The sequence below is a fragment of the Conger conger genome, chromosome 3 (assembly GCF_963514075.1).
Source record: "Conger conger chromosome 3, fConCon1.1, whole genome shotgun sequence".
Classification (NCBI taxonomy): domain Eukaryota; kingdom Metazoa; phylum Chordata; class Actinopteri; order Anguilliformes; family Congridae; genus Conger; species Conger conger.
The window spans coordinates 3,300,774-3,324,001 of record NC_083762.1 but is presented as its reverse complement, the minus strand read 5'-3'; the positions used below and the strand labels follow the sequence as shown (position 1 = coordinate 3,324,001).

General features: G+C 44.4%; 2 protein-coding genes across 5 annotated transcripts; both read right to left on the bottom strand.

Annotated features, from left to right (window-relative positions):
* Nucleotides 1-232: 232 nt before the first annotated feature.
* On the bottom strand, nt 233-16,979 carry LOC133123152 (hepatitis A virus cellular receptor 1 homolog). Of its 4 annotated transcripts, none has more exons than XM_061233452.1 (12): nt 15,543-16,979; nt 14,991-15,268; nt 10,820-10,927; nt 9,587-9,749; nt 8,947-9,169; nt 7,621-7,959; nt 6,478-6,744; nt 5,032-5,103; nt 4,840-4,913; nt 3,332-3,422; nt 2,192-2,222; nt 233-1,582 (listed from the first exon to the last, which is right to left on the bottom strand). In XM_061233452.1, exons 5-12 carry the CDS (start codon nt 9,002-9,004, stop codon nt 1,447-1,449), a joined length of 1,068 nt encoding a protein of 355 aa, XP_061089436.1. In that variant the 5' UTR covers nt 9,005-9,169; nt 9,587-9,749; nt 10,820-10,927; nt 14,991-15,268; nt 15,543-16,979; the 3' UTR covers nt 233-1,446. The 4 variants fall into 4 exon arrangements, with proteins under 4 accessions (XP_061089436.1, XP_061089437.1, XP_061089435.1 ...); XM_061233453.1 differs by having other exon boundaries at nt 8,947-9,107; XM_061233451.1 differs by having other exon boundaries at nt 8,947-9,749.
* A 93-nt stretch (nt 16,980-17,072) lies between these two features.
* On the bottom strand, nt 17,073-21,025 carry LOC133125325 (hepatitis A virus cellular receptor 1 homolog; the record flags this gene model as incomplete). Its single annotated transcript, XM_061237156.1, has 6 exons — nt 17,073-17,196; nt 17,818-17,851; nt 18,431-18,518; nt 19,307-19,398; nt 20,521-20,586; nt 20,845-21,025. Coding segments are annotated over 6 exons (585 nt in total), but the record flags the coding sequence as incomplete, so codon positions are not given.
* Between the last annotated feature and the right edge of the window lie 2,203 nt (nt 21,026-23,228).

Genomic DNA, 23,228 nt, shown 5'->3' with positions numbered 1-23,228 from the left:
AACCACAGTCACTGACCGCATTTCCCCTAAAGATAACCCACAACACAATCCCTTTTCTGCTTTACTGTCTGTGACTACAGACTACCCTTGTTTGCTGATATTTAAGCTACCGATTTTCCTCACTCTTGAAACGAAAATGTTTTTGTTGACAAGCATTTTTTTGTTTGTTTTGTTTTGTTTGACATATCAGACAATGTAGGTCCTTCATTCTGACTCACAAAAAATCCCAGGCTACTGAAACACTTTTACTTTTATTTCTGAATAACCAATAAAAGAGGAACTGAATCTTTTAAGGTTTAAGGCCTGTTTCCCTCTAAGAAAACCTGAGAACAGCTATTTAGCCATCAGAATCACCCATTCTTTCTCATCCATTCATCCATCTCAATGATTCAACGGGACAACAGGTTTTAACATTTCTACATAGGTTCCATGGATTAGAGTCAATGACTTAATTAAATGTAATCATCGGAATTAAATGATGTGATTTCATTTGATTGCGGAAAAGCTCATAAAATGTCATTAAGCAAATCAAATCTGCTGACATGTGCTCAATATGATTGGCATTTTTCATGAAGCTTTTTCTTCTTCTTCAAAGAAAACCAAGCAAAGCACTGAATCTTGGAATTCCAATAGTTATCAAAGATTATTTTCTACAGCAGACGAGTGTTTCTCATCTTCTTTGCAGTCGATTATTATTATTATTATTATTATTATTATTATTATGTTCAACCACAGAACTTGATCTTGAAGTGTGGGGTGTCTTGGCTGTACTCAAGTCTGTTTTCTTCACAATCTCTTGCCATAATCACGTTATACTTATGTGAATATATAATCATATCAGCATAATTATACTGTTCATTAGTGAGTAGACTCGTACAACAACGACAAAGGCTAATACCAACCATGCATATGTCAGAGGTGGGGGGTAAACAGAGACCAAATTCTTGTGCTCTGAATTTGCTACATGAATGAATGTTTTCTCAGTTTGCTTATAATTGCAAAAGTACTCTCGTTTACACCAAAACTCAACCAGGTCAGAGTTCGGGATCAGTTCCTCTTTAGATTTGCTGTACCTTGCTGGGAAAAAAAATGTGCCCCATAGTGGACTTGGGGGCTGACTGTGGCCTGGTGGTTAAGCTACATGAAGGGAATCTGGGAGGTTGGTGGTTCAAGTCCCGGGGTAGCCACAATAAGATCAGTAGAGCTGTTGGGCCCTTGTGCAAGGCCCTTATCCCCACATTGGCCCAGGGGGGATCGTCCCCCACCAAGCCTAATCACCTGCAAGTAGCTTTGGATAAAAACGTCAGCTAAATAACAAATGATTGATTTATATACTTTGAGGCTTCAGCAAACCCAATGCTACATTGGGACATTTTTGGAGAGGAACATGGATGAAATTGACGGTCGTAGGAGAATAATCGCTTGAGTCTTCGTCTCCTGATCCCGTCAGGGGCATCGTTCTTCGGCATTCTCGTCCTCCTCCACCTGGACCATGTTCTTCATCTCCATCTTCCTGGTGTCCATCTCCAGGAGGGGGTCAGGGGTCGCGAGGAGCGTGGAGCCGCTGGTCTCCCACGGTCTGCTGGGAATAACGGACGCTGTGACGCGGGTCCAGACTGAGGACACTGAGGACGACAGCGGTCAGCAGGTCCTCTGAACTGCAACTTAAACCACTTGCAGGGCATGTGCGACCATGTTTGCAAACATTACATTTTTTACATTACGGCGGCATTTAGCAGACGCTCTTATCCAGAGCGACATACGACAAAGTGCAAATCAAACACAAGAACACGTGCAAAAGTGGACCTGAGAGGACAGTACTGTTCCGAGTCCTAGTGTGAACATACAGAAATTCAGAACAAACGGTTACTGTTTAACTATGTTAAATTGACATTCCATTTAGTTGGCCACCCATGCATTTTAAATACAAATGGACTTAGGTCTAACAGCACCAGCTAGCTGATTCATTGCTTACCTGTGATTTATTTTTAAAGGTAAGAACTAATAGTTTCATTTTCCGCTCCGATACTGGAGTCTAAATTTTTGCTTATGCCCTTACGGTATGTGGGTCTTTCTGGATAAAAGTGTCTCCTGCATATCTTAATGTAATGTCATTTACAGTCACAACGAGGTGGTCACATTGATCCTGGGTGTAACTGGGTATGATTCACTCAGGGCCAGGGGTACTCACATCTTAAAACTGCCTGCTTTCTGCTTCTTTCCTGTGGTATGGAAGAGAGAAATGTAAATATTTTCAGACATGAGTCGCATGGAAAATCAAAAATCACAGTTTGTCTCAGATCTTTCAAGAGACCTGGGAATTAAGTATTTTAGTATTCTTTGTCACATAATATTGTCACCTGTATTACATAATTCATTCATTCATTCATTCATTCATTCACTATCTTAACCTGCTTATCCTGAACAGGGTCACAGGGGGGCTGGAGCCTATCCCAGCATACATTGGGCGAAAGGCAGAATACACCCTGGACAGGTCGCCAGTCCATCGCAGGGCACACGCACCAGTCACTCACACACTCATACCTATGGGCAATTTTAGACTCTCCAATCAGCCTAACCTGCCTAACCTGCATGTCTTTGGATTGTGGGAGGAAACCGGAGTACCCGGAGGAAGCCCACGCAAACACGGGGAGAACATGCAAACTCCGCACAGAGAGGCCCCGGCCAACCGGGGGATAAATAATATGAATACTAATAATAGTGCTCACTTAATTTCTGTACAGTACATTAGTATTTTTGTTTTTAACTAAATGGTAAAATAGTCAATGGTCTACCTATATATCGCGCCTTCATCCAAAGCTCTGTACAATTGATGCTTCTCATTCACCCTTTCTCACACACACACACACACACACACACACATACACTCACACACCAACGGCGATTGGCTGCCATGCAAGGCACCGACCAGCTCATCGGGACCAATTGGGGGTTCAACCCGGCAACCGGACCACTCTTACCTCCTGAGCTGCTGTGGCCCCTTGAGCACAGATGGTAAATGGTAAATGGTTGGCATTTATATAGCGCCTTTATCCAAAGCGCTGTACAATTGATGCTTCTCATTCACCCATTCATACACACACTCACACACCGACGGCGATTGGCTGCCATGCAAGGCCCCGACCAGCTTGTCAGGAGCATTTGGGGGTTAGGTGTCTTGCTCAAGGACACTTCGACACAGCCCGGGCGGGAGATCGAACCGGCAACCCTCTGACTGCCAGACGACTGCTCTTACTGCCTGAACCATGTCGCCCCTATACAGATGGAATAGAGAGGGGAACATGGCCGTGTGCGCGGAGGACACACTCACGTATGTGTGCGCCGACTGCAGCCGCCACAACCGCCAGCAAGACCAGGGCCGAAGCCAGACTCCAAAGCAGATAGGGGCCGGGGATCAGCGCCTGAGGAATTGAGTCATGACCACGTTGTAAGCAGGTTGTACACCAGGTTATAAGCTAGTTGTAAGAGTGATTTTCAAATGTCCCGTGGAACAGGTGAGCGAGCAGCTATAACATTAAATATTACATCACATTTTTTATCACATCTTATCCACAGCAACCTAATGTTTTTCTGCCAACAATACAACTGACGATCTGTTAAGTACTTTGCTCAAGGGTGTGTCATGGAAAAAATAGTCCCCACTGAATTTCTGGTGCTGCTTCAAAAAGTGCATTGTTTATTGAAGCGGCAGGGAGAGAATACACGTGAACAGAGTCTCTGTGATTCTCAGACTAGCACAGATTTTCTGACTTCCCTTTGTGGTTCAATACCATGCCACACTCATGCTAGCATATTCTACAGCTATTGTGCAAAGCCTGGGAGATCGTTTTCTGTTTTTCAACCTTGGATACTCTGCAAGCAAGCTTCTTCTGCTTTTTGAGGGTAAATACAGGTTTTTTCTCACATCTGTCCCTTGCCTGACCTCCACAGGTGCACAGCAGCATCTCCACTAGGAGTTAAACCTGCAGCATCTCCACTAGGAGTTAAACCTGCAGCATCTCCACTAGGAGTTAAACACACAGCATCTCCACTAGAAGTTGAACCTGCAGCATCTCCACTAGGAGTTAAACCTGCAGCATCTCCACTAGGAGTTACACCCACAGCATCTCCACTAGGAGTTAAACCTGCAGCATCTCCACTAGGAGTTAAACCTGCAGCATCTCCACTAGGAGTTAAACCTGCAGCATCTCCACTAGGAGTTACACCCGCAGCATCTCCACTAGGAGTTAAACCTGCAGCATCTCCACTAGGAGTTAAACCTGCAGCATCTCCACTAGGACTTAAACCTGCAGCATCTCCACGAGGACTTAAACCTGCAGCATCTCCACTAGGAGTTAAACCTGCAGCATCTCCACTAGGACTTAAACCTGCAGCATCTCCACTAGGAGTTAAACCGGCAGCATCTCCACTAGGAGTTACACCCACAGCATCTCCACTAGGACTTAAACCTGCAGCATCTCCACTAGGAGTTAAACCTGCAGCATCTCCACTAGGAGTTAAACCTGCAGCATCTCCACTAGGAGTTAAACCGGCAGCATCTCCACTAGGAGTTACACCCACAGCATCTCCACTAGGAGTTAAACCTGCAGCATCTCCACTAGGAGTTAAACCTGCAGCATCTCCACTAGGAGTTAAACCTGCAGCATGTCCAATAGGAGTTACACCCGCAGCATCTCCACTAGGAGTTAAACCTGCAGCATCTCCACTAGGAGTTAAACCTGCAGCATCTCCACTAGGAGTTAAACCTGCAGCATCTCCACTAGGACTTAAAGCCACAGCATCTCGGCTACAAGCCCATGTCCCTGTCTGCCACCGTACCTTCAGACCCAACCAGGTGGAGTTCTCAGAGGTCTGCTCCACAGTTGGACTTTCCGTCGAATAGTACCAGTCACCTGCATACAGAGTAAGACATGTTCCTCGCGTGAGAACAAACCAATAGCAAATATATGGTTTATCCACTGAATTTTTCAGTGCTGTGCATCAATGCTATGCATCTGAAAAATACTGTACCTTCTGTGGGCGTATCTGTGGTCAGTGTGTCTGTAGTTTCTGGGTCAGCCGGCCAATAGGATGTAGAAATGTCTGGTGTCCATGGAAACACAGAAATGAGACACATGTGCACTCTATATAAGGGACACAGATATACCTATTTCATGTTTACAGGACACATTTGGCCAATATTTAATTAAAATTGGACATTTTATTACATTGACAAAAAAAGATATATAATGTTGGAAACACGAGGGAACATAACTGGTCTATTCCAAGAACAACACCACATGAGGTTTTATTGACGTAATAAAAATTACAATGTGATTTTCAGTTGTCAATTTGTTTTAATCTGGGGCGTCACTGTGACGTGAGAGTGTCTAACGGCTCTGAACGCTTTTCCTTTTTTTTTACTTTCTGTTGCGAATGTCGCAGCTTTCCGAGAGGAAAAACTTGGGTGATGGTAGTGGCGGTTGTTTTAAACGTTTGTTATTGTTTCATTTTTTTTTGCCCGAGAGGCCCAGATTATTATTTTACAACAATGGAAGGATAAATAGTTATCCACTCAGCTAGAGGATTGCGTCGTTTTTCATAATATTTCATTAAACGTCACCTCCGATAAATTTATTTGTCCTTGTTTATACTGCTTGCTTTCATTCGTTTGTTTGTTTTACATTTTTGCGTAGGACCCTTTTCTTTTTTTAAAATAACCGAACTAACTGATCCAAATTAAAAGGGAGAAGCAGGACAGCGTCTGATCGTGTGTTATGGGTTGAAGAGGGGCCTGGCGTGGGTCTGAAGACGGCCTCCTACGGAGAGGGTGAGTTCATCCGTTTCCATTTTGTCAGTTATCAACATGGTATTTCTCTTTGCTGTATACTGTTTTATGAAACCCATCCATCCATCCATCCATCCATTATCTGAACCCGCTTATCCTGAACAGGGTCGCAGGGGGGCTGGAGCCTATCCCAGCATACATTGGGCGAAAGGCAGGAATACACCCTGGACAGGTCACCAGTCTATCGCAGGGCACACACACCATTCACTCACACACTCATACCTATGGGCAATTTTAGACTCTCCAATCGGCCTAACCTGCATGTCTTTGGACTGTGGGAGGAAACCAGAGTACCCGGAGGAAACCCACGCAGACACGGGGAGAACATGCAAACTCCACACAGAGAGGCCCCGGCCGACGGGGATTCGAACCCAGGACCTCCTTGCTGTGAGGCGGCAGTGCTACCCACTGCACCATCCGTGCCGCCCAGTTTTATGAAACCGAATACCTGAAATTAAACGTCAGTACCCAAAATAACTGCAACGTATTGAAATATAAGGGAAACAAACTACATTTAGGCCCTGGAACTTCTTAAAGCTTTGATGTCTCAAAAGTACAGTCTCCAATCTACAGACTGCAGAGACAAAGTTGCTTAAAGTCCGTTCTGGAGTCTGTGCTTGAGGCCTTACCTGTAGTTGGACTTTCAGTGGTCTCTCTCTCTGTGGGCACAGGAGTTTCTGTTGTAATAGGATCTTCTACTGTAGTAGGATATTCTGTTGTAGTAGGATCTTCTGTTGTAGTTGGATCTTCTGTTGTTGTTGGATCTTCTGTTGTAGTTGTAGAAGGATCTTCTGGTGTAGTTGTAGTAGGAGCTTGTGTTGTTGTTGGATATTCTGTTGTAGTTGTAGAAGGATCTTCTGTTGTAGTTGTAGTAGGAGCTTTTGTTGTAGGAGGTGCTGGGAAACATATTGACACAATTCAACCAGTTAATCATTTTGGAAGGATACTGCACATCAAACACTACCAACTCGCTTTCTACGGATGGGGCCAATTTGATTTCAGTTCAGGAAATACATTTTAATTGAATCAAGGAACTGGAAAACAAAAGTCTATTATTGGAGCGGAAATTATCCTTATGTAGGTGGCACGGATGGTGCAGTGGTTAGCACTGCCGCCTCACAGCAAGGAGGTCCTGGGTTCGAATGCCCGTCGGCCGGGGCCTCTCTGTGCGGAGTTTGCATGTTCTCCCCGTGTTTGCATGGGTTTCCTCCCACAGTCCAAAGACATGCAGGTTAGGCTGATTGGAGAGTCTAAATTGCCTGTAGGTAGAGTGTGTGAGTGAATGGTGTTTGTGCCCTGTGATGGACTGGCGACCTGTCCAGGGTGTATTCCTGCCTTTTGCCCAATGTATGTTGGGATAGGCTCCAGCCCCCCTGCGACCCTGTTCAGGATAATTGAATGAATGAATGAAATTATCCTTATCCAATTTCCATGGATGCCCCCTTGTCCTGTTACCTAAGCTCGCCCTGAAGAATCGCACATAGATCACTTTGTTAATCCCTTTAATGAATTTAAAATCAAAATCAAATCACCCCTAAGACTCCTTTTCCTAAAATTAAAGAGATTAAGTCTTTCCTCATAACTTCTTATCTTTTAGACCAGGAAACAATCTGGTTGCCCTTCTCTGAACCTTTTTCCAGCACCTCTACATCGTTCTTGTAGTACGGTCCGCAGAACTGTGTTCTCTGACAAAGGTATTGCATAAGGCCAGTATAACGTCATTTGAGCGGGTGTACATCCCGGTGTTGTGCTCACACACCTGCGGCACTCACCTGCGGTCAGGATCAGGTGGACCGCCTCCTTCTGGTCGTTAAACAGCCCCGGGATGTGCACGCGGCACCCGTAGATCCCGGCGTCGCTGCCGACGGTGTCCCGGATGGTGAGGGAGACGTCCCCGGAGGACAGGCGCCCGAGCAGGACGTACCTGCGCGACTGGCTGTAGGTCACCGCCCGGCCGTCCGTGGACACCACCTCGTTGTTGCAGCCCCTGCTCGGCACGTAGCCCCGCCCCCAGCACATGTGCAGGGCGCCATAGTAACCGGCGTCGTACCGGCACGGCAGGGTGACGCTCCGCCCGATGAAGCCGTACACGATGCGGCCGGGGCGGGCCACTGAGGGAGAGGAGGAGGAGGAGGAGGAGAGAGAGGAGCAGGGAGAGGAGAAGGAGGAGGAGGAGGGAAAGGAGGAGGAGAAGAAGGAGGTGGTGGAGGGAGAGGAGGAGGAGGAGGAGGGAGAAGGAGAGGAGGAAGAGGGAGAGTTGAAGGAGGAGGAGGGAGAGGAGGAGGAGAAGAAGGAGGTGGTGGAGGAGGAAGGAGTGGAGGAGGAGAAGAAGAGAGGAGAAGGAGGGAGAGGAGGAGGAGGGGGGAGAGGAGGAGGAGGAGAAGGAGGTTGTGGAGGGAGAAGAGGAGGAGGGAGAGGAGGAGGAGTAGGAGGAGGAGGGAGAGGAGGAGGAGGTGGAGGAGGGAGAGGAGGAGGAGGAGGAGGGAGAAGGAGAGAAGGAGGAATATAATAATAAGAAGCAGAAGTCCGTAATGTAACACCCTAAACATTCTGCTAATTTTAAGGAATTTCCTTGATCAGTTTTCATTCACATTTAATTTGATCGATCAAATTCTTAACAGCAAATTATCAGTCATTAATCATTCATTAGCATTCCTAATTCTGTTAAGACTGGCCGATCAATACTTGAATATCGTACATCAGCCTTAAAATCAGATATTGTGATATGGAAGAATTATATGGATTCATGTGGATGTGATGAATGTAATTTATGACAACGTAACATATTGACTGAAAGCAGCAATAGTTAGCATATTTGCCAATATATTGCTATATAATAAGTGCTAAATTCTCCATAAATATAGATTTCTTTAAGTATTACAATACAAAAATTACACTCTGTTGATACTCTTATTTATTTCTATATATTTTCAAATATATTCCATAACTGTAAGGAAAGACTTATGCCCTTACACCCCCCTAACAACAATGCAGTTGCTTTAACACTGCATGTGGTATTTAGATTGTTAAATGTACATTTAAAACCATGAACTGAACATGAATCTTCATTTAACAGGGTTCAATCCGGTCTTTTTTACCTGGGAACAGATGGCACAGAAGTCCGAACAGGAAGACGTGGCCACAGAGTGTCTTCATGGTGAAGTGGTCGGAGATGTACACACACAAGCACACATATATGTGCGAGCACACACACACGGACTCTCACGAACACACACACACACACACACACGCACACTCACTAACACACACACACACACTCGAAGTTTACTTCCTTGGGTCAGTTGACTTCCTCTTCCCTATCTGCACTTGAGCGAATCATCATAAAATCAGTACTCTGAGGGGTCAATTTAATTTTGTGTTTTAAATTAATTTTTGTGGTAACAGCACTGCCAATTTGCCTGGAAATAAATCAGTTATACAGAAGATACTGTAATACATTTTTTTGTAAAAAAAAAATAAAAAACGTACACAAGAGAAATCACATTGTAAATCTCAGCCACATGTACACTGCTGCTGGATAAAAGAATGGGTTAAATCATGTTCATGCGTTTTCCTTTTAATTCCATCTGTGTAAAGCACTTTGTTTGTTTTGAAAAGTGCTACAGTATAAAAATAAAGATTATTATTTGACGGTAACGATTCTGCCATTCAGACTGTTTCACACTAAATGACAGACCAAAGTGATACTCCATCAAGTGCCATGAGTGTAATACGTACCTGAATGATGTTATTGAGGTTCATTTTCATGTGTGCCAAACCGGAGTCTTCCATCGTTCTCTTCTTCATGGTGGGAAATGGCTGCATCACTTGCCAGTGAACTTTTCTGCTCATCAGCACCACCCTCTGGCAGGATCAGGTACTACAGTTCATCAGCACGGCACTGAACACACACACGGGTATGAGTGTACATTACATTACATTACATTACATTACATTAATGGCATTTGGCAGATGCTCTTATCCAGTCTAATTAGCAATGCAGGGTTAAGGGCCTTTGCTCAAGGGCCCAGCGGCTGTGCGGATCTTATTGTGGCTACACCGGGATTAGAACCGCTGACCTTGCGGGTCCCAGTCATTTACCGCTACGCTACAGGCTGCCTCTGAGTGCACATTGAAGACAAACTTTCTGATATAAAGCTTTCTATATTCCATAGGTGGTACATCTGACCTCTCTGTCATATCTCACTCCCACACACATACGCACACACACACGCGAGTGTACACTGAAGGCCACGTTTCCCACAAATTCTATATTATATACAGTACTGTGCAGAAGTCTTAGGCACCTTCAGTCTTAGTCTTTATTGTATATATGTTTATTTTTTTGTGTGTTAGTATAAAAGAACACATTTGAGATTTCCAAATATTCATTTTCTAAAAGATTTTATTTTACAGAGACATTTTTGTATTTAATTAAAACATGTAACACATTACTGTAAGCAATTGACTACATTTTACACAAAAACCTGATCAAGGCTGTCTGAGCTCAGAAGCAAGGAGCCAACCAAAGTCTGCAGAATAACTGTGGCAAGTTCTCCAACATGCTTGGAACAACCTCCCTGCTGATTGTCTTATAGAACTGCAGGACAGCGTTGGCTATCACAGAGAAGTGATGCAGTTTTAACGCCGAAGGGTGGTCACAAAAAATATTGATTTGATTTTGTTTTTAACTATTCAGCCAAATTACTAAAATGTAGTGTAAAATGTATAGTACATTTATTTAAGACCTTTCATTGAATTGTTTTTGAAAGTGCCTAAGACTTCTGCACAGAACTGTATGTGGTACATATTATAATGTCAACTCTCTCTCCCTCATGTAGGTCAGCCCGCCCACCCGTGAGAGAAGCAGCAAATGCAGTTCCGATTAACACAGTCCTCTCCCCGTGGTCTACCACAAAATTTCACTCAAGCCTCTCTTGCGTCATGAGGTCGCACTGAAGACAGACTCACCTGAAGAACCAGGGGTGGAACAAGCACCACTCGTACCAGCCTGCCACGGAGCGGGGGGCTCGGTCCAGGCAGTCACAGCATTCTCAGATTTCGGCACCAAATTCTTTTCTTTAGGGAGTTCCAGGGAGCAGTGGCTGTATTTAGTGTAAACTTCAGCTGTGGTCACTCAGAGCTCTCGGCCCTGAGACGTCTTTATACACACCCCGGCTGTGCCAGGGAGGGTCACACCGTATCGCACTCAGAGCTGTGTGTGTGTGTGTGTGTGTGTGTGTGTCGGCTTGTGATGTCTTGGGTCTCAAGGACACCCATCAAACTCCTCAACTGGAATAATATGTTCTCTTGGAACACCAAACATCCACCCCCTCCACACACACACACACACACAGACACACACACACACAGACACATACAGACACACACACACACACACACTCACACACACAGACACACACACACACACACACACACAGACACACAGACACACGCACACACAGACACACACAGACACATACAGACACACACACACACAGACACACACAGACACACACACAGACACACACACACATTTATTACATTACAGGGATTATTATCTGATCCAGAGTCACTTACAAGGCCTTCTATGTTATTTTTTTTTACCTAGTATCCATTTTATACAGCTTAGAACAGTAAACATCCACCCACTTCCCACACACACAGGCATACACAAACTTGCTCACAAGCAGACAAGCAGTACTCCCTCACACACACACACACACAGACACACACACACACACAGACACACACACAGACACACACACACACACACACACACACACACACACACACATCGCATGTATTTATGGATCCCTTCCACACATTGTTTTCTGGTCAGGATTATTGTTATTTATTACAGTTTTTTACAATCGTTTTCACACTTGTCTCAATACCATGTCCTCTTTTTCAAAACTCTTCACACAGTGTGCTTTTGAAACACACACCTGAGCACATCAGTTAACCTTTGGTGCAAAATGCACTTCAACCACCAAAACACTTAATATTTCACCCAAAAGTGACTCTTGCTGCCATAACTATAGCGCATGCTTTCCTCCATAAGACTACTTTGTCACTCAATGTACAATGAACTACAAAACACAAACAACTTGGAGCATTGCTAAATACATATATTATGTGTTTCCCTTTCCTCTATTTTTGCATCCACAAATATTTCAAGCCAAGTAGCTAAAGAAACTTTTGATCTGTTGGTTTGCCTCTCACAATAGATGGCATGACTAAGTGTGGTAAATTTACAGTAAACTGTAAATGAATGAATGTTTTACTATTTACCCAGAATCCCAAATTTTTACTCGGTAACATAAAAGAATATATGATAAAGAAACAAATCACAAAAGCAACAGTATTCTTCAAAGGGTTTAGAGTATTTTGACATTTGTTCTCACAGTGCAATATACTGTAATTCAGAAAAGAAAAATACAATACAATCAATTACTCAAAGTACATTACAATCAATAACAAATACATACCAAAAAGCTATATTTTCACTATATACAGTAATTTGCACATATATTGTCTGCCTATCAGTATCAGAAGTCTACTGTTGGCCTGGCCCATCCATCCTGTCCTCTGCATTTGGCTATAGATTTTCATCAACATCACTCCAAATGTTATCTCTTGCTATACACCGAGGAAAACATCTCTTTGCGTGCCTTTTCCAGCCCTGGATGTGTTCCACTGTTATGTCCATACACCCAGCAGCCATTGCATCTAGAAGTGACATCTGTTCATGTGGGTGGTGGTCCTAAACCTTCACATATACCTTCATAAACTTCATATTGTTCCTTGTCTCAATACCATGTCCAACCTTCACATATACCTTCATAAACTTCATATTGGTATCTGAGCTCCTTGACACCCTCAGAGTTCCTGTCAAAGGGGACAGTGTACAACTGTTTCATCCTGAATGGTTGTAGTGTCAATGTTTGGAAATATGTTGTTGTCTGCGATTATGTTGTTGCATATTTCTCTTAGCCTGATGCTGTTATTGACAATGACCATCCCAACTATTGTATCCTCCTGTTGAGGCGTAAACATTCTTCCCCTTCCCCCCTGTGTGACTGTGTGAGGTAACCGCTGGGTCCTGTAGTGAGTCAAAGACAAATGTGCACTGATACATCTGCTTCTGAAATCACAGTACTGCTGTAATATACACATCAATTGAACTTGGTTTGGTTGATGCTCTTCCGCGACGTCTTCTTCCTCTGCTTCTGGCTGCATCCATTTTCCCCACCAAGGCTAAAGAATGCAAATGCCAATCCAAAGGTGGCCCCTTTTGTATATGTGGTAACAGGGCACAAACAACAAACACCTTGGTAGGTTGTTCACTGAAATGACAGCCCGATGTTTCAACAGTACATATACAGCAGTAATAGTGGAAAAATCTCTTCAGTGACAACTACATCTATATTTTCCCTATATACATGCACATTTCAATGCAAGTATGATCACTTTTGTATAGATGGTAACAAGGCTGCAAACAAAAAAAATTTATAAACTGAATAAACTTTCTGCTCAAATCAGAATGCTTTCTTATGTATTTCAAGCATATAGTTTCATTTTTCAGAATTTTATTGGGTTTTGAACTGAAAGTTAACTGTTTTGAACAGAGTATCTAAATGTCTGCAAAAGTTGCTGTATTTGTACAAACATTTGCTGGTAGTGAACACTGACTGAGAGAGGTATTCATGAATTTTGGAAGAAGTGGTGATTGAATGCCTTTAGTATGAAAGCAATGCAAAAATATCCACAGTTTAGTTCACATAGTCTAATGATATGGTGAATGTGTTAAGTGTTTTGAAAAAGTGGACATGGTAATGAGACAAGTGTGAAAACGATTGTAAAAAACTGTAGTGTCATTATTACAGAACAGTCTCTGTAAGGGTGCACTCATTAACCTTACATCTACCTGCATTTCTCTGACAGATCACAACTGTGTCTCTTCCTGCATTTCTCTGACATATCTCACCTGTGTCTCTACCTGCATTTCTCTGACATATCTCACCTGTGTCTCTACCTGCATTTCTCTGACAGATCACACCTGTGTCTCTACCTGCATTTCTCTGACATATCTCACCTGTGTCTCTACCTGCATTTCTCTGACAGATCACACCTGTGTCTCTACCTGCATTTCTCTGACATATCTCACCTGTGTCTCTACCTGCATTTCTCTGACAGATCACACCTGTGTCTCTACCTGCATTTCTCTGACAGAGCTCACCTGTGTCTCTACCTGCATTTCTCTGACAGATCACACCTGTGTCTCTACCTGCATTTCTCTGACAGATCACACCTGTGTCTCTACCTGCATTTCTCTGACATATCTCACCTGTGTCTCTACCTGCATTTCTCTGACAGATCACACCTGTGTCTCTACCTGCATTTCTCTGACAGAGCTCACCTGTGTCTCTACCTGCATTTCTCTGACAGATCACACCTGTGTCTCTACCTGCATTTCTCTGATAGAGCTCACCTGTGTCTCTACCTGCATTTCTCTGACAGATCACACCTGTGTCTCTACCTGCATTTCTCTGACAGAGCTCACCTGTGTCTCTACCTGCATTTCTCTGACAGATCACACCTGTGTCTCTACCTGCATTTCTCTGACATATCTCACCTGTGTCTCTACCTGCATTTCTCTGACAGATCACACCTGTGTCTCTACCTGCATTTCTCTGACATATCTCACCTGTGTCTCTACCTGCATTTCTCTGACAGATCACACCTGTGTCTCTACCTGCATTTCTCTGACAGAGCTCACCTGTGTCTCTACCTGCATTTCTCTGACAGATCACACCTGTGTCTCTACCTGCATTTCTCTGACAGATCACACCTGTGTCTCTACCTGCATTTCTCTGACATATCTCACCTGTGTCTCTACCTGCATTTCTCTGACAGATCACACCTGTGTCTCTACCTGCATTTCTCTGACAGAGCTCACCTGTGTCTCTACCTGCATTTCTCTGACAGATCACACCTGTGTCTCTACCTGCATTTCTCTGATAGAGCTCACCTGTGTCTCTACCTGCATTTCTCTGACAGATCACACCTGTGTCTCTACCTGCATTTCTCTGACAGAGCTCACCTGTGTCTCTACCTGCATTTCTCTGACAGAGCTCACCTGTGTCTCTACCTGCATGGGGGACACTTGACGTGGTCGGCCAAAATGTGTTTCACCGTGTTTTTTGTCCAGAGCCCCGACATGTGATTGGCTGCAGTTGATTGGTGAGAAAAACAGCCTGATGTTGTGACGTCGAGCACTGATGAGCCGGCTCTAATGGACTCCCGCCGTGCGCTCTCACCCTTCGCCCCAGAGAACTTCACAACTTCTCCACGTTTCGCTTCCGGCGATGAGCGCTGCCTCTCGTGGTTCTGGAAGACTCCCTAGAACATTTTCAGCTTTAAAAAAAAAGGACGAGAATAAAAACCCAATATCAAGGCTGTTAATTAATGAATCATCCTGTGCATGCATTTGCCAACAGCGATAATTGAACTTGAAATGTTACATATTAATATAGGAACCCGAGTTCATGATAGATATGTTTTGCATGAATTTGGCAAAAATGTGCAGAAATATTACGCTCCCCGACAGGTCAGAGCCAATTAGTGTTCATCATTAAAATAATAATTTGCAAAAAATAATATTAAAATAATGAGTGTAATCTTGTCTCACCCTGGAGGACTGCAGTGTAGTTTCCTTCCGCGGGCCTTGAGAACGAGGCGTGTGGTTTCCAGAGCCGAGAAACCGCTCGCACTGACTCACAGATGTGAAAAACAGGCCCGAGACCAGCAGACGCAGCAGCCCACCCGGGCCGGATCGTGCTCTGCACGACGCTCTAAGGAAGTGGTATTCTGTTGGCATGGCGACACAGACACACAGAGCACAGCCGCTCGTAATGACGGCGTTTTCTTCTTGCCTCGGCCTTTATCACGCTACAGCACCGGAGCAGCGGTGGCCGTGGCGTGTTGTTTTTTCGCAAAACAGGCATCCTGCTTTCATGCGAGTCCCAGAAGGCTTCAGTGCACGATGTGAACTGGCAACACCTCAGATGAGAATAATGACCAGCACTGTTCCAGCAGAAAGATAATAGGTCAAAGGCCAGTGCTATTAGATCTGTCATTGCATTTCATAATTTGGCATTTAGCTGATGCTTTTATCCAAAGTGACTTGCAGTGGATTAGACTAAGCAGGGGACAATCCCCCCTGGAGCAGTGCCCTCAAGGGCCCCAACAGCTGTGGAATTTTATCATGGCTACACTGGGGCTTGAAACACAAACCTTCCGGGTCCTAGTCATGTACCTTACTTCGCTGAAACGAAGCAAGCAATCAGGGACAGCATAGGGAGACGGAGCTATAGAACAGGAAAATAGGACATAACGTTAGCGAGTTAGTTACGTGATTAAATCTAAACTACCCAAATTAAGTGACCATTAGTTTATTAGTTTACTATAGCACCCGAATAGTGAAGCACACAGATAGTTTCCCCTCTTTTTTCTGTTTAGTTGTCATCGCTGGAATTATGGCATATGACAGGTTTGGCATAAAGTAGTAGCTGGTCGGCGCCTTGCATGGCAGCTAATCGCCGTCAGTGTGTGAGTGTGTGTATGAATGAGTGAATGAGAAGCATCAATTGTACAGCGCTTTGGATAAAGGCGCTATATAAATGCCAACCATTTACCATTTAGGGAGCTTTTTGAGTCCCATTGAGTCCCATTGAGTGCCCCCTCTAATCACTTCTAATCAAAGATGTCATCTGGCTTAGGAATGATAACAGAAACCAGCTCACGTTACATTACATGTCATTAGGCTGACGCTTTTATTCAAAGCAACTTACAGTTGATTAGACTAAGCAGGAGACAATCCTCCCCTGGAGCAATGCAGGGTTAAGGGCCTTGCTCAAGGGCCCAACGGCTGTGTGGATCTTATTGTGGCTACACCGGGGATCGAACCACCGACCTTGCGGGTCCCAGTCACGTACCTACAGGTCGGCCGGTAGAAAAGCTTAGAAAAGATCCGTCTCCAACGGGTATTTACCTTTTGCATTGATCACTAATCATGACATGTTCAGTTGAACGGTTCAGTTCTATTAATTCTGGTAAACTTAGATGATGAAAATGTGTGTGTGTGTGTGTATGTGTATGTGTATGTGTGTGTGTGTGTGTGCACATGCGCGTGTGAGTGTGCGTGTGTGTTTGAGATGGATCAGGGGTGTGCTTCTGCAGCGTCGAACTGGTAGAGATTCTCCACCGCAGTCTCCCTCCCTGCCTTCTGAAGCGTTGAGACGGAATTCACGTAGAAGATGGAGGAGGCGCTGCTGCTCGGTTCCCTACAGAGCATGCGGTATGTCAGCAAACAGCACTATTACATCATACAAACATTACATTACATCACATTATTGGCATTTGGCAGACGCTCTTATCCAGAGCGATGTACAGTTGATTAGACTAAGCAGGAGACAATCCTCCCCTGGAGCAATGCAGGGTTAAGGGCCTTGCTTGTTGCTACACCGACCGGGATTAGAACCACAAACCTTGCGTGTCCCAGTCATTTACCTTAACCTTAACCAAACAAACAAACAGCACTATTGCATCATACAAAGAGCACTATTACATCATACAAACAGCACTATTGCATCATACAAAGAGCACTATTACATCATACAAACAGCACTATTGCATCATACAAACAGCACTATTGCATCATACAAACAGCACTATTACATACAAACAGAAGTATTGCATCATACAAATGCCACTGTTACTTTCATCATACAAACACAATTATTACATCATGCCAACACCAACCATTATTACATCAGACATGCACCATTATCACATAATATACCTAGAACAGTACTATTCATGCAGTACTTTAGGTAATGGTGACAAAAGGTCCATAATGTACAGTAAAGCACTTCATCACACTGAGTGAAGTTGAAAGTACTTACTTTGGAACGAGCAGACCTTTTTGTATTTTGAGCCCTAAGTGAATTAAAGGAAAATATAAAAATGTTAATGAGGCAAATAAAGACTTGAGTTTTTTCATTTCAAGTTTTTTTGTGTTCATATACTTTACGCCGAATGTTTCACTTACTCCAAAATCACCACATAAACCAGGTGAGTGCCGGTGAGTGTGTAGTCTGCGTATACAGAGTGTGTGTGTGCTCATGAATGCACGTGTGTGTGTGTGTGTGTGTGTGCAAGCATGTATATGTGCGCGTGTGAATGAGCTTGCTTGTGTGTGTGCATGTGTGTGTTCACATACGCTCACATCATGAAGAGGAACATGGCTGCAAGAGTGTGTGTGCACGTGTGAATGAGTTTGCTTGTGCGTGGATGTGTGTCGTGTGTGTGCACGTGTGCTTGTGCATATGTGTGTGTACGTTCATGTGTGTGTGTGTGTGGAACATGGCTGTGAGAGTGTGTGAGCATGTGTGTGTGTGTGTGTGTGCATGTGAATGAGTTTGCTTGTGTGTATGTGTGTGGATGTGTGCAGTATGTGTGTGTGTGTGTGTGTTCACGTGTGTTTGTGCGTGTGTGTGTTTGTGTGCACGTACTCACACATCATGAAGAGTAAAATGGCTGCCAGAAGGAGCAGTAAGAGAAGAGGCAGTAAGATGGCAGCAGGGAGGCGGGGCCTGTGGTCTTCCTGTCCAATGGCAGAACAGTAGAGAGTAGTGCGGGTGTGGTCATAAAGCGAGAAGCAAAAAAATAAATAATAATAATAATATATATATATATACATTCACCAAGCACTTTATTATTGTGTGGCAGGAGTGCAATGCATTAAATCATGTAGACATGGGTCAGGAGCTTCAGCTAATGTTCAAATGTGATCGAAGTGACTTTGGCCATGGGATGATTGTTGGTGGCTGACAGGGTGGTGTCGCAGAAACTGCTGATCTTCTGGGATTTTCACGCACACTAGTCTCTAGAGTTTGCAAAGAATGGTGCAAAAAACAAAAACAATCCAGTGGGCAGCAGTTCTGCAGACAGAATCACCTTGTTAATGAGACGTCAGAGGAGAATGGCTAGACTGGTCAAAGCTGACAGGAAGGTGACAGTAACGCAAATAACCACACATTACAACAGTGGTATGCAGAAGAGCATCTCTGAACACCCAACAGGGCGGCCTGTAGCGCAGTGGTTAAGGTACATGACTGGGACCCACAAGGTCAGTGGTTCTAATCCCGGTATCTAATCAACTGTATGTTGCTCTGGATTAGAGCATCTGCCAAATGCCAATAATGTAATAATGTAATAATGTAACAACGCATCATAACTCTAAGTGGATAGGCTACAGCACTAGAAGTCCAATAAATACCTAATAAAGTGCTTGGTGAGTGTGTATGTATACATACTTGCAGGTTAACACCCTGCATAGAATGCCTTTAATGTATTTGTAGGTGTAGATTAATGAATGTCCTTGTTACTCACCTCTTGGCTCTGAAAGTGGGTCTGGTTTGAGCAGGACGGCTGCACTTCCCTGGCCTGTGTCACGTTCAGGAGAGAAGGCTCTGTGAAGCTGGCTGAAGATAAATAAAACTCATATTAGTAATAATAATAATAATAATAATAATAATAATAAAAAGGGGCTCAACAGCTTACAGCAGGTGTGAGAAACAAGGGCCGATCCGTTTGAGGATTTTTTGGCAACTTCTGCTCTTAATTATTGTACTTGTGTAACATGGTTAGCTCCGCTAGTTCGCTAGTAAGCACGGATCGTGCAGTGAAAGCGAAGGCTGGTAGCAGGTTACCGTGACAACACTCCCCGATGACGTAACCCTCAAATTCAAGAGAACGTTGTTGCCCTTGGCTAGTGGCGAGTTTGTCGTTAGCTGACTGGTAACGCGTTCGTTCAACAAATAATTTGGTACAAGTGAGAGGTCGGGGTTCAAATCCCACCTCGGACTCAGGCAAATTTCTCACCTGTTACACTTGCTCCGTCACATCTTGAGCTGATAGTGTGAGCACGGGCTCCAGCCACAGACTGTAAGTGTGTCTGAAAGGTTTTACTGAGCTCAAGTGCAGGAGTGAACCAGTGTAGTTTATCAGGCGGTCAGAACACTAAAACTAAGGTAATTGGCTGGAACGAAAACCATCACAAAGACCTGACTTACTGAAGGCAATGGGACTCCTTATGCCCAACCTGCACCCCATTATCCTCCTGAAGATAACTAAACACACATAAGATGGGACACTACCTCACACATATAGACTTTCCACGATCAATTCAGAAATAATCAGAGCGCATGACAGCGATGTGACTCCTAGATGCCCTCAAATGGATGTTTAATCAGGCCCTTTAAATTACATTTTTTGGTCGGATGTGAAACAGGTCGGATGTCGCCCTGCTAGTGCCAGCACAGGGGACCAGTTGTGGACTTTCTAAAAGTGGAGCCACTTTAAGCCATAAAAGGTGCTGTGCATGAAACTCAGAAATACAAATGGAGAAGTTGGCAACAGGGAAGGTATTTTAAATCACACCAAGTGCAAAGATTGGTTTAAACAGAGATAAACATTCATAGATCCTTTTTGACATAATTAGCCTGAGACATAGAAGAAAACCTTTTTATTACTATTTTATGGTTTTAATGCTTTGTCACATATTGTTAAACATACACATACACACACTGCTAAAATGGCAGTACCTGCTCTTGATTTGGTGGTAGTGATTGGTAGTTGGTAGTTGGTTTTAATCTGCGTTTTCCCTTGATCTGGAACACGATTGACACAGACACCATACACACAGAGTAAGACTTAAACCAAATTCATCTGATATATGCTCATCATCTTTTACCTTTCCCAACTTCTCCCTCCCCATGTGGGGTCCATCCACACACTGGAATAGAGCCTTAACAGACACCATTAGCACAGGTGCCTAGCCGTTTCCTAGCTAGCGCCAAGTTGTTAAAGTTTAAAAATAAGAAAATGAACTTTATGTGGCACTATTTATTAAAGCAATATCTGCCTACCTTTTACAACAGTCAAGTTAAAGTTTAGCTTCTTGTCGTTAAACAAGCCTGGAATCTCCACCCTGCATCCGTAGATCCCGGAGTCTTCCTCCGTTAAGTTGATGATGGTCAGTGACACGTCTCCCTTCTTAACTCCGCTCTGTAACCGGTATCTACGCGATTGTTTGTTGAAGGTCGCTTTTTTTCCGTCGGTTGAAACGATTGTGTTGCGGCATTGGTTTATCGGCACTACATCCCTTCCCCAGCATATCGTTGTGAGTCCGTTAGCTTTGACGTCGTAGCTGCAGGGCAGAGTAACCGACTCTCCGGTTTGCCCAATCAGCGTCTGCGTGGAGCCGTCACAGACTAGAGGAGAGGCAATAAACAGAAGCTTAGCGGCTTTGATTTAAAAAATCGAACACATATTTCATGTCAGACACAAATTCTGTATTGAAAACAATGTCATGATTGTATGGGTGTGGTCTGGACTGCCTCACCTACTCCTCCAAAAATGTTACACCTTGGGTTGGTGTGTCTGCGTGTTGGTGTGCCTTCGCATTGTTGTGTCTTTGTGTGGGTGTGTGCGTATATGAGCATGTTTAATCCTGAACACACACTGAAGAGAGTATGTCTCTGCGTTGGTGTGTCTGCGCGTTGGAGTGTCTTTGTGTTGCTGTGTGTGCATATATGAGCGAGATGCGAACATATAAAATGTGATGGGAGTGTGATGGCAGTGTGATGGGAGTGTGATGGGAGTGTTATGGGAGTATGATGGGAGTGTGATGGCAGTGTGATGGGAGTGTGATGGCAGTGTGATGGGAGTGTGATGGCAGTGTGATGGGAGTGTGATGGGAGCTTACCTGGGAGCAGGTGGAGGAGCAGCTGGGTCAGGAGGATGGAGCTGCAGAGCGTGTTCATGGTGAAGTGATTACAGATTCACAGCACACTGCTCTTATGTGGACACACACACACACACACACACACACACACACACACACACACAGCTCTGCGCTGGTTCTGTGGTCAGCTGTCGGCAAGCTGTTAGTCACATGATTTCCTTGGTTCTCAGAACGGAAACAATTGCTCATTTTTTATTAATCTTTATTTAACTTTTACTTTGAGTTTGCGTCTGAACAATTACACTGTGATTAAAACACGTCCTCAAGTCTGGGGCTTTTTTGCACTGGTCCGGTTGCTGTGAGCAGATTTATGTGTGACCTTTACATTACATTACATTATTGGCATTTGGCAGACGCTCTTATCCAGAGCGACGTACAACAAAGTGCATACCCATAACCAGGGATATGTGCGCTGAAAGACCCTAGAGGGAAGTACAATTTCAATTGCTACCCGTTCAACAAAGATAAGGACGAGGGCCCTTTTTTTTTTTTTTTTTTTTTTTGAGAACAAAGAAACAAAGAAACAGAGCAAAAGTGACAAAAGTTAATTATCCAAACACTGCTTACCTAGCCAACTAAAAATACCGATACGCAAAGCAAGTCACAGAGACAACAATTAAGGTTCACAGGGAGGTAGGGAGGGATGGGGAGAGGTGCTGCTTGAAGAGGTGTGTCTTCAGCTTGCGCTTGAAGGTGGGGAGAGATTCTACAGTTCTGACCTCAACGGGGAGTTCGTTCCACCACCGTGGGGGAAGGGCACAGTGAGGGGGGCGGTGGTTGTAAAGGATCTACGGATGACTGTGACCTTCTCATCGAAGAAATCAGCAAAGTCATCAGCAGCAAAGGAGGACTGAGGAGGAGGAGGCGGTGCATTGAGGAGAGAGGAGAAAATAGAGAAAGTTTCCGGGGGTTAGAACCGGAGTTCTGAATTTGTGTTTGAAAGTATTTTGCTTTGGCGGCAGTGACATCGGAAGAGAATGCCGCCAGGAGAGACTGGTAAGTTGTGAGGTCTGAAGCGTCTCTGGATTTCCCCCACTTCCTCTCCGCTGTGTGGAGGCTGGTCCTGGAGGTACGGAGTGTGTCAGATATCCAAGGACTGGGAGGGGATGTGCGAGGTGGCTTTGAGACAGGCGGGCAGAGAGAGTCAAAGGTGGAGGAGAGAGATGAAAGGAGGGTGGCAGATGCAGAGTTAGTGGGGAGTTTGAAGAAGGATTCAAGAGGGGGGAGTGAGGTGATGACGGTGCTGGCAAAGGAAGAGGGTGAGAGGGAGCGGAGGTTACGGCGGGCTGAGGAAGTGTGGGTGGGAGGAGGGGGAGGAGGATGGGGAGGAAGAGGTTGGGAGAATGAGATGAAGTGGTGATCAGATGTATGCAGAGGGGTAACCGTAAAATCGGAGCATGAGCAGTTCCTCACAAAGACAAGGTCTAGGACATTGCCCGCCTTGTGGGTTGGAGGAGAGTGTTGCAGGGAGAGGCCGAAGGAGTGGATTAGCGGTAGGAAGGCAGC

Coding starts and splice junctions, on each gene's coding strand:
- LOC133123152 (XM_061233451.1), bottom strand. CDS start 9,004: ATGAAGACACTCTGTGGCCACGTCTTCCTGTTCGGACTTCTGTGCCAT. Junction 7,960..8,946: donor TCTGTGCCATCTGTTCCCAG/GTAAAAAAGACC, acceptor CCTCTCCCTCAG/TGGCCCGCCCCGGCCGCATC. Junction 4,914..5,031: donor CACAGATACGCCCACAGAAG/GTACAGTATTTT, acceptor CTCTGTATGCAG/GTGACTGGTACTATTCGACG.